This window comes from Lingula anatina, chromosome 1 (genome assembly GCF_051362555.1).
Source record: "Lingula anatina isolate TDL-2025a chromosome 1, LinAna3.0, whole genome shotgun sequence".
In the NCBI taxonomy this organism is placed as follows: domain Eukaryota; kingdom Metazoa; phylum Brachiopoda; class Lingulata; order Lingulida; family Lingulidae; genus Lingula; species Lingula anatina.
In genome coordinates, this window is record NC_141767.1 from 13484190 (window position 1) to 13495687 (window position 11498).

An 11498-nucleotide genomic window follows, 5' to 3' on the forward strand; every position below is an offset into this window, starting at 1 on the left:
GTATTATCGATTGTCTCTTTGTCTTGATTAATGTTACCAACATCTCACACTTTTAATGAGACAACCATTGCTTTCTGCTCTCTTCCTAATGCTGAGGGTGTTCTTAGAGCAATGAAACGGAACACTATACATCACCGTACTTGTTTTAACGCCAAACAGATTTAATGTATAAAGACCATTTGTCTGTCTGTCTGTCTGCCTGTTTGTCTTCACATGCACATAGTCTGTTGTCATGTTATATGTAGGACGCCTATTTGTCCGAGCTGGCCCGCTGACTGAATATCTGTGTGGACAAAAAGAAATTCGGTCTTCTTTACCTCCGCCAAGGATATATGTTTTTCATCCATTTGTCTGTCTTTCTGTCTGTCTACTTGTTCTTCACCAGCTTACAAAAAAAAGTCATAGATGGATTTTGATGAAATTTTCAGGATAGGTCTCAGATGCAGAAACTTTTAAGTTTTAAAAAAGTGAATACATTTTGGTGGTGATCCGTATCACCATCCTTCCTATTTATATCAGTAAAACGCGACATTGCACAGTTCCCGTCTGCGTGTTTTTTCTCTATCCGTCCTGTAACATATGGACTATGACCTCCAGCCCTCTGACTTCTCATGGATATTGAATACTCAGTCGAGATTGATGCAACGTGCGTTACTTTTAAAAATTTATAATCTGCACATATCGACTAAAGAATAATTTGCTAGTTTTGATGATTATGTGATTTTGGTATGGCGAGAGCGGTAGTTATCATATTCTTGCTGCGGTTTTGATGGTACGAAAACACAATCATTAAAGTGGGGAAAGTAAAGTGCCAATCTTTCCCATTTGCAACTTCCGCCCACTGCAATAGGTCAACATGACCGTACTTAACCTTTTCTCTGCCCACAGACTGCGCTGGTTGTCTGTTACAAAATGATTGTATGGGACTCTGTGCTGAGCCAGTGTTTAAGGGGCGGCCATGGACGGGGTAGTTACATAACACCAGGCAGTCAAATGGATGTTTTCAACATGAGCTTATTATTTAATTTTGCGTAATATTTTAGAAGCCCCTGATATCAGATGGTATACTTGTATGCCACTTATGCATCAATTAAATACATACCAAGAGATGTTATTATACACGGTCTATTCTTTTTAGGTGTTTTTTTCGGTGAAATGTGAGTACTTTCTGTCGGTGGACATGTCAAATAATACACTGTTTCGCGATTTATGACTTGAACATATATCATTGACGCTCGCAGCATTCTGGCGTATGTCGCTGAGGTGACAGTGTATTATCTGAAACATAGCTTGACTCTTTATCTACGAGCTGACAAATTAATAATGAATAATAATGAGATGCGAGTTGCCTTGGTCTCTGAGAGGTTCTTATAGTTGGTTTTTAAAAGGACCAATTGTTTAATCATTGTTCAAGAAAGAGAAGGGCTCATACAAGTTGGCATGGACTCTGTCCCTAAGCTTCTTGCTCCATCTAACATCTTTCCGAATTGGAAAGAGATTACAAAATATTAAAGTAGAACTCGAAGTCCAATCACGATAAAACTAGGATGTTTTAAAGGTTAATTGCCAAGGAACGTGTAGATCAAAACACATTCCAAAGACTCCCAGAATCCCAGTGAGGGGGATTTTAACAATTTGGTGTTTTGCGGGTCATCTTCAACAGGATATTGAGAAATATTTCGTAGTCCTTCCCCAGCTATACCATGTCCTGAGGATATGGTTTAAACTTCTCCAAGGGCTGAAAACCTTGAAAGCAACAATTACATTTTACCCCCTAAACGCTATTAAAACGTTAACCTCGAGGTCGTTCAACAGGAAAGTTCTATCTATGAACCTTCAATTATTTCTATGTATTAGCAATTTTGCACCATTCTTCGCCCCCAGACTGCTCTCAATGCGCCTCTAAAGTAATAAATATCATATCTTTCAATTTATCAGAGATGATTGTGGAAATGAACCTATGATATAAGACATAAAACGGCACTTTAACGTGATTCTAGGAAAACCCTGGAAATAATGGCAGTATTTTTTTCGTGTCTTGTGAAAAATAGTGTTTATCACCGGATATTCCCTCATCTCAAAATGGCAAAAGAAAATCGCAGAGATTTGCACTAGGTCGTAAATGACATAAGTGAAATATTTCCATGGCAACGACACTTTCTCACAATCGCCGCCTCATTATCAGGCTGCACGCTACGGACTGCAGACTCATATAAACGGCCGCAAAAGCCAATAACATAGACAGTAACGATGCCGGGGCTCTGGGAACTGACTGGCTTGGAGCGAGGTATTCTAGGCTGCCTGTACGTTATTGCAGGTGAGTAACAATCTTATGAAAATGATGTAGTTGAATGGTTTTGCACTATTCGTGTTTTCTGCAAAAACACCGCGGCGAAGATTACCGCCTAGATCAAAAGGTTTGACGCCAATTGCATTATACCTGCATTCTACCTATCTATATGTTAACTTAGGGGAACCAACTGACAGGACTGTATCCAGTTATTGGAACGATGCTGATGGATGCATTAAAGCGAAGCTTAACCTCTTACACGTTACATTGTGATCTAGTAACTGTACGAAATACCACCGCAGGCCTTCAGATCTTATTTGATCGTATAGTCTAGAGCAAACACTGAAGTTGAGAATGCGTTTTTATCAGTGTGTCAATAGTGTGTGTGTGTGTGTGTGTGTGTGTGTTTGTGTGTGTGCGTACGCGTGTGTGTATGCTGGTGTGTTTGAACTGAATGTGCGTCAATTAATAATTATAAATATAGGAATCTGATTTCATATTCCATATATAAAAACGAACCACAGTATAATTGAATAACACAGTGGCTGTTTCAATCTGGTTCTGAATCATGCAAGAGACGATACGACTGGCGGAGCTGATTTCAAATCTTGTTTGCCTGATTAAGATTCCTCGGATTGAATGACACCTTTTACATAAAGTGCGGAGTGATGATTAATTGCTTTATCTTGTACACTGTATATGCTTTGGAGCTACTCACATTTTCTATTCTCAGGTATTTTTGGGACTACTGGGAATCTCTTGACTCTCGTGACATGGGGCCGGGGACTCCAGGAATTGGGATGCCGTGCCTGGTTGCACATGAATTTTGCTCTGTCCAACATACTTATTGTTGTCGTATTTTTCTTTCCGGCTTCATCTGCATTCGCTGGAAGGTAAGATTTTATTTTTATAAAAATTATAATAAGACATTTAAAGGTTATATTATCCCATTTTTTTCTTCAAGTGGCAGTTTCAGGAGATCGAAAGAGTATCATATTACTTCTTATCTCGCACTGAGCGACGCACTTTCGTCAAACGGAATCAATTTAGCATTCAAAGTGTTTCTCTGAGGAAATTAGAAACAGCACCTGATTGTCAGAATGCCACTTGTTGTGTATGTGATTGACCGCTTTGAATGCATAGCCCCCAGGTGCCTGCGCTGTTCTGCTGCAAAACACCTTCCATACTTCTCAAAACCTCTCAAAACCGGAGGATAAAAGGTTTGGGTTCTTTCCTTACTGCATGTCTGTGCTCTTATGCCAAGTTTATGGTACCAAGGAGCCGTTATTTTACGTAATGTGCAGTAAACCTTTCTGATTAATATTAACTATTACGATGAATGATAGAATTCGGGAATGAAACTATAACTGTTTAAGGATTACAAGATTGAAATACAGGTGGATAAAAGGTGGATAATAACTTCAGATTTTAATATTATAAAAATCAAAAAATTCTACTACATGTCAGTGCCTCTGCCACTTGAAGTTGGCCTATTTGTCGTTTATTAAGTGGTGAGTTTCACGTAATTTATATTTATATATTTATTTATTTATTTATTTATTTATTTATTGGCGGAATAATTTAAGAATATATTTTTGTGTAGTGAAGCCACTTAAATAGCATTTTAAGTGTATTACCCAGTATATTACAGTCCGCCTGAAATGAATGCACGGTTAGATACACGGCGGTCCACGAACAAGGCGAAGTGACCTTTAGCCTAACCCGGTTACGCTGTACAGTATGCTATTTGTACGTTACTGTATAGGAACTATATAAATAACTGATTGCTTACACTTATCGTATAAAGCTAAGTAACTCTTTTCTTTGGCCAGGCATATCTATCAAATCAACAATCCTGGTGGTTTCAATCCTTCCATTTACATGGCTAAAACTCAAATTTTACAGTTTTTATAAAATGAAAATCTAATCGCCTGATCATATTTCAAAGATTGACGTTGATACACATTAATCAGCTTATTTTATTTTTGATTTTATGTACATCCTGTATAAATTTATTTTCTAAATTTTCAGCATTGAAATGACTTAAAAGCAGTTTTGTTACTTGAAGGTTATCTAGAATTTGGAAAATCGGTTGTCTAATCCTGTCGCAACCGTTCCTTTTCGACAAAAAATTCTGCCGAGATAGACACTCTCTGCCTTGAGGAGCTGTTTTAGGCCATCTTTCTGAAATCTAAAGATCTTCTTACAAATATTGTTTATATCTATAATCAAATTCAACACTTGATGCTCTAACTATTTATAATATTTCTCCTCCTATAACTTTCATATCTGTGTTTGACGACATTTTGGTTTATGGGTTACTTACATGACCACATTTGCATACAAATGCAAATACGTTTTGGGGGCCACAATTTGTTGTTTTTATTTTCAGCATTAAGAGGCCATGTGGATAAAAATGTATCTAAATAGCGAATCAAAATTTTGTAATGAAAAAAAGTTTTTTACTAGATGGCTGTATGGTGAGGTTGCCTGCCAGTCGTACGGGTTTGAAGGCATGATCGCTGGCATGGGCCAAATAGGAGCTTTGACGGCCCTAGCATGGGGACAGGCAAATGGTAAGTTCTTTCCATTGCTCTTGTTAATCTCGTTTTATCCTTGCAAATGTAAGTCAGAACTGGCTTATGGTTTAGGAAGCCTGTTCTTAACAGGAAATCCTATTTGATTTCCCAATTGCCGGTAGACGTTTGCTTATGACATTTTTTTTCTCATGATAATTTTCTGAGTAGTTATGCCACACTTTCATTCTCTAACTTCAGTTGATGCTGATGCCGACTCTCGTAAGAGATCCATCTTATTTGGCTGGCTCTTTGCATCTGTGTGGGCAATTGGTCCTTTGATTGGATGGAGCAGGTAAAGACGGTTTTTGCTTTAAAGGTTTTTTTCAACATTTAAAAGCCGCAGACCACACTAAACCCATATCATCCACAATAACCATTTATCCCACCGCATGGAAAACCACACACGATGATTGCTATTGTGAATACTTCTTATTTACCTTGCAGCTATGGCATAGAAGCAGGTGGTGTTTCTTGCACTTTTAACTGGCAGGTGGTAAATGTGTCTTATGTCACCTATGCCGTGATGATTTGGGCATTTGGCTTTGTCATTCCCTACTTCTTGTCCATCAACTGGGTCAAGAGCACTGCTTGTATCCCAAAGCAAAAACTTGATCCCAAAGATTGGTCCAATTACCCGGAGATAAACACGGTAAGTGGGGGGTCACCGTGCGGGCCGGCAAAGTATTGGTATTTATGCAATTTGCGCGACGAAGAAGGCTGAAGTTTTTAATTATATTTACATTTATATACTATAGCTTAATAGTTTAGATTTCATATTATATCATTCTTCGTATTCTGGACTCGTACAAAAATTAGCTTATGCTAATAAAGTCCTCCTATTTACCCATTTCTTCCTTTCACTTTCTATGAATCTCTTGTAGGTAATTGGTTGGTGTATATTCGTGTCAATCATTGCTTGGATTCCATACGGTCTGGCGGCAGCCTGGCCATTGTTTGCCAGCATTGAGACCGTGCCGAAAATAGTTGGGGTCTATGCTCCCGTGTCGGCCAAGCTGGGAACCTGTTTCTATCCGTGGATCCATATTTGGCACAGTGCTCGCTTCCGCCAAACGGTGTCAAGCCTCCTGTTTGGAACCACTAGTAGCGCCACCACCGCGGAAAAAGAAAATTAATCGAAAATTCAAAGTGCATTAGATACGTCGTTTTTTAAGAGACGACCACGTTTATTTTATTTTTTATGTGCGTGTCTTTCTAATTCAGCAGTTGTTGTAAATCGGAAAATCCCAATCATTTAGGACACAAAATTTTGTTATATCTTATCTTTAGTCAGTGTACTTTGAATTCTGCATTTGTATACGGAAGAATTTGCGAAATGTGCCGTCATATTCTTTATTTCAAGTGTTCTTTAAGTATTTATAGTTTTCGTCTCAGGTACATTCTTATATTTGACCAACGTGGTAATGAGATACACACTGAGGAGTGATACATCGTGCGACGAGGCATGTCTTACCATCACAGTAACAGAACATTCAGCCTTTATTGCCACCAAGTGCAGATGTGAGAGGTTTTTAAACAACAGGAAGGTTATACCGATTACCTGATAATGCCACAAAACATTGTACTCATGGTGATTTGTAAAATGATGCCTTATATATGCTTTTCATGCCTTTTTATTATGTAATTGATGTCACTGCCTTACACTAGTATTATATTTAACGTAGTTCGAACTTTTATTTATAGTTTTGTAAGCGAAAAGCACATGTATCTCAATTGATGCCCGTCCATTGTGTATCAAGTGTAGCAAAAGCCTTTATTGAACTTTTTTTTTCTTTTTTGAGTTAGCCTCACTTATAGCTTTTATTTATTATTGGGGACCACCTGATCGTTGAATCCCATGGCAGCATACGGGGATCACCTGTTGACTGAGTGAGCCTTTCGCATTCAATCACACCCAAACTGATTTTTTTCCAAATAAAAGGAAGGAGTTATACTGTATAACTCTTTGATAAAGGTCACGCGCCTTTTGGACTGTCCGCTACAGATGGTTCGTGCAAATTTGGTGCAGTGCATGTTGTTGAACGGACTCGAACCCAGTGAGATATTAGGAGACATTAGTTGATGCTATAACGGCCATCTAAGCAGGAAAGAGAAAACAAATTCAGATCTCTCATGCAATACACCCAATTACCTTTCTCATGAATTACCGGTCAACAGCTGCATCCCTTGTGGCAGCTCCAGTTAAATAGTCTAGTCTCAGAGCATGCATAAGAAACCAATTTGTTCTGACGTGATTAAAACTCAGTGATTTTTTTCCAAATGATAATTCTTCTGGAATTCTGTCACGTGTAATGCGTTGCTTCAAAGCAAAATCTGTGTTATTTCAATGTGTCAAATAAAAGTATTAAAAAAGTAAGACTTTTTATTTACAAAGTACACAGAGCAACTAAACTCTGTCCAACTTAAATTTTCCTCACGGGACCAACAAGAGCTTTGTACAGTTACGAGCTAGCGCCACCTATTCTTGAGTTGTATATGTAACGTTGATTTTCATCATAATTTAATTTCATTTTATTATCATTATTATGTATTTCATTCATAATTTTAAAACACCCCATCCATAAGGGCCATATATTATTCTTAGGTATAGATTGTAGTTCAGGCAGTCAACTCCAAATGGATTCTTTGCTCACCATCAACTTGACAGTAAATCACCCTTGGGAATGTTAACGAGTACGGAGTAGCTTCAGTGTGTGATTTGAGGCGATATTTACGGATACGTGAACAAGCCGATATTTTGACAAACACCATCAGTTAACCGGAAAAGATTGAAAAACTGATAAACACTATCTGGGAGGAATTTTTATCCACTACAACAGTATAATTCATAAGGTGAAATGTTTTATGTTTCTTTAATTTGATGATTCATATAATTTTGAATCTTACTTCCATGTGCTGGATAAAAGCATTTTTTTTTTAAAAACTTTTGCTTCCTTTACACACTGTTTTACTTCTATTGATTAGATTTTTATAATTGCGTTTTGTGCAGTTCTCATTTTTTGCCAAACACTTTAAACGTTCTTAATGTATACCAGCTTTACACGGATCTTGCATTGACAACGCGCCGGAAAATGAAGTCGTGATCAAGGAAATCAAGCATGTACGGAGAGCACAAGCGATGTGACGATGAAATGGAAAGAAGTTTTGGTGCCATGCACAAACCTGTCATGGTAATTCTGCGTGGTGTCGAATATGTTCTCAAAATGCGTGCAAACGGCAACAGGAATTTGATTTTTACTCGAGTCGGAATAAATTAAGACAATCTTTGCAGACCCGCAGCAATGATAATAAAATATTTTTGTTTTCGTAACTCAGCCGGTTTATGCCATACAATATAAATATAATTTGTGAGCCGAATAAGTGTAGGAAAATAAAGGGATTTCCTGTCCATACTATGTTATTATTTTTAAAAAAATGGCGTCGGAAAGAATAAACTAGAATGTGACTTATGCCCTTTGTAAAGCAATTACCGGTCGATCCCATCCATAAATCATCATAGGTAACCGCAAGGTGACACACTCTTTTCCTTTAAGAGCCACTTTAAGCTTTTTCTATGCAACAAAGAATGCTTCTCGCACACTTCCTCATAGGTGTTTACTGTGGACCTGATCATAGAGTAGTCGAAAAGTTAAAAAGTTCAGAATGAAATGCTGGCTCCTAGATAGCTGTTCTGTCATTTTTGTGATATTTGTTTTCTCCGAATTCATATCCAGTGTGGCGAGGGGAGAAAATTGCAAGAGCTCCGATCTAAAAACACAAAGCGTATGTTTTGGAGGCCTTTTTTGTAGAAACTTCATCAAGACAGACGCCTTGAACTTTGCAACGGGGCTTCTCAAAACCCCTGTTGAAATTGCCAGTATGGACAGACTAGCTGGTCGTCGGCCAAGGCCAATACTATTCAATCGTTACCGAGTGCTAGGAACATTGCAAAGGTTCTTTTTGGCACTTTTTACACCAGAAAAATCGTCAAGCATTCTGAATCTGGATGGAAATAAATGCTGTACCGGGTAAATAATTTATTTATTTGCTTTAATGTTTTAGTTTTACTCTGTGCAAGATGAAACGATGCCATTTATATTAAATCGTTAAATGTAGCGTAAGAAATATGCATTAGCAACAATGAAGTCAGGCAAAGACCATACATGTGGAAAAACGCTAATTTCCATGACAAGGGAGATTCAGACATTGGTGCATTGCTGACTGTACCTGCTAACTATGGCAGCCGTTTGCTTTCGTTATCAGTGTTAGTGTGCCAATCGCTTCATCTGAGGTGAGAAAGGGCCTTCCAATAGCTGGTAGAAGATCACTTTTTCATTTAAAACATTACGACTGATTAAAAATAAATCATTAATTCAAGGGTTGGATTTTTTAAATATTATAAATATTTCAGAACGAAATATGAAAAAAAAAACAATAACCAAGCTGCTATGAATAAATTCATTTTTCTAGGATTTCATTTTACTACTGCCCGAATGCTGACTTCGACACCTACACAGAAACCGTCGATGGGCAGACATTGACATGGGAACCAGTCCAGTTAGGAGACTGTGCCAACCCGAAACCTGAAGATATGCTTCAAGTCCTACCAGTTAAAGCGTGTCTGTAAGTGAAATATATCCTCCTCATTTTCATCTTAAACATTATAGTTCGCAGAAAAGAGATTAATCTCATTGTGTTGTGATAGGGATAAACACGAATTAACAAGTTGTCAAACAAATGTTCACGATCTACTTTCTCATTATCAGGCATGAAATCGCAAACTGCAATGACTGGAAATGTGAAGCGGAATACAGAAGTTTCAATGTACTTATGGAATGCAAGAGTCCCAATTGCCCGTGCAGTGCGCCAACCGTGCAGTATAAACCCATATCACTGTCAACAGCATGTCTGTGTAAAAACACATAAATTAAATACAAAATGAATGGAAAGTAAAAGAATATTCATGTCCTCGGTCAAAACATCATAAGCTGTCACCATCAAGTTTGACAATGATCGATGGCCTTTTGTTAAAATGAACATATTGAGGTGAATACTTAGCTGGGCCGGTCCACTGTGACAGATTGACAACTTAATAGCTTAACTATTAATTAAGATAGTCACCTTAACGGGGCCCCCGCGATCGACACGACCATTTGATTAACCTTATTAAACTGCATGAAGCCAACTTGTGTAGACATCGTGAACATAAGACATGTTAAGACCTCACCAAGTAGATGATATGAAGTGGACCACTCGCCGTCAAAAGGGCCTACGTGTCCATGCTCATATTGTACCCTACGTGCGTAAATTCCAAATGGGACGCTACGTCATGTGCGTGCGTTCGTGCTCCTAGTCTTTTAGTCTGCGAAATTCAGTGCCATCTTTTTTCTATTTAAAATCAGTAAAATACCGGTCTTGAAACCCAGATATTATTCGTAGCGTGATTTCAACACTAATAATAGATGTGAGTTCATCATATTTAAAACAGGATATTAATGCATTAATCTAGGGCTTTATCTGTTTTCCTTTGAAATATGCAGTAAAATGTTATAAATAGCAGGTGTCACGACGACGCATAATTTGGTAAAGGGAAGGATACGGTGCACGGTCACTACAAAGAAAACTAAATAAATATTTAAAAAAACTAATGTTGATATTCTTTATTCATACCTTTTCACTAGTTTAAGAGATGTCATCGATTATTCTCTTAAAAAATACCATTGCGTCTTGTAACGATGACAAATAACAGAGTCTATCTATAACGAAATATTGGAAAATTCTCGCATATTTCTTAAAAGTATACAAAGAAAAACTTTACCACAAAACCCAGCCAACTTATGTGACATTTCAGACAGAAATGGGAAAGAAGGGAATCCTTTAACCCTATGGGTGCACACCAAATATAAGTGACCAACACACTGCCCAGGCGGATACGGCTGTTACGACTACTAAAAGAAACTGAGTATGATGAAAGTGCACATATATTGAAATAAAAAGTGCATGTTGTTTAAATGTTGTTTTATATTAGGTTTTGTTATTATTTTTTGCATACTATACCACAACGCCGTTATGCCTACCATTCCTATAACGTTATTACTATTACATCAATGAAAAAACAGATGGGGGTTAAATATTTCAAATTAAAATACTTTGAAAAGGGGGTACATAAGTGCACAAGTCCATGGAATTGGTTAACGATACCAGTGATACTGGATTGTGTGGTTATTAGCTCTTGCATTGATTTAAATAACCGCAAATGTTAAGACAGTTGTCCTTGAGATTGCTATACCGTCAGCACTAACACAATAGTGCCTGCTCATATTTTTTATCGCAAAACCTAAGCCATTTATACTCAATGGCGGTTTTTCGGCTATTTCATTACAGTCTAGCCAAGTACAGCAATATAAGATATTTTGGATTGTTCATATATGCAATACCAGTGTTCAGCTCGAGAGGATATAACAATCACCTTGTTCATGAGTCAATCATCACTCGGTTGGTTTACTTTTCATGTTATATTCACCATGCCTGCGTGATTTGTTCATAAATACATTTGACAAAAGAATTTAATGGATATAATTCAAATACAAGAGGATTGGCAAAATGAATATGTGTCTTCCTCTGTAATAGAT

At 37.5% G+C, this 11498-nt stretch overlaps 1 protein-coding gene and 1 long non-coding RNA gene across 2 annotated transcripts; both read left to right on the forward strand.

Annotated features, from left to right (window-relative positions):
* Positions 1-2072: 2072 nt before the first annotated feature.
* LOC106171147 (visual pigment-like receptor peropsin) lies at positions 2073-6764 on the forward strand. Its single transcript, XM_013551305.2, has 6 exons — positions 2073-2317; positions 3024-3183; positions 4760-4866; positions 5068-5161; positions 5314-5518; positions 5751-6764. The coding sequence occupies exons 1-6, from the start codon at positions 2251-2253 to the stop codon at positions 6000-6002; spliced, it is 885 nt and encodes a 294-aa protein (XP_013406759.2). The 5' UTR covers positions 2073-2250; the 3' UTR covers positions 6003-6764.
* A 1677-nt stretch (positions 6765-8441) lies between these two features.
* LOC106171143 (uncharacterized) lies at positions 8442-10051 on the forward strand. Its single transcript, XR_015332170.1, has 3 exons — positions 8442-8894; positions 9337-9489; positions 9633-10051. It is a non-coding gene; the product is annotated as an uncharacterized LOC106171143 (long non-coding RNA).
* The last annotated feature ends 1447 nt before the right edge of the window (positions 10052-11498 follow it).

Coding starts and splice junctions, on each gene's coding strand:
- LOC106171147 (XM_013551305.2), top strand. CDS start 2,251: ATGCCGGGGCTCTGGGAACTGACTGGCTTGGAGCGAGGTATTCTAGGC. Junction 3,184..4,759: donor TCATCTGCATTCGCTGGAAG/GTAAGATTTTAT, acceptor GTTTTTTACTAG/ATGGCTGTATGGTGAGGTTG. Junction 5,162..5,313: donor CCTTTGATTGGATGGAGCAG/GTAAAGACGGTT, acceptor TTTACCTTGCAG/CTATGGCATAGAAGCAGGTG.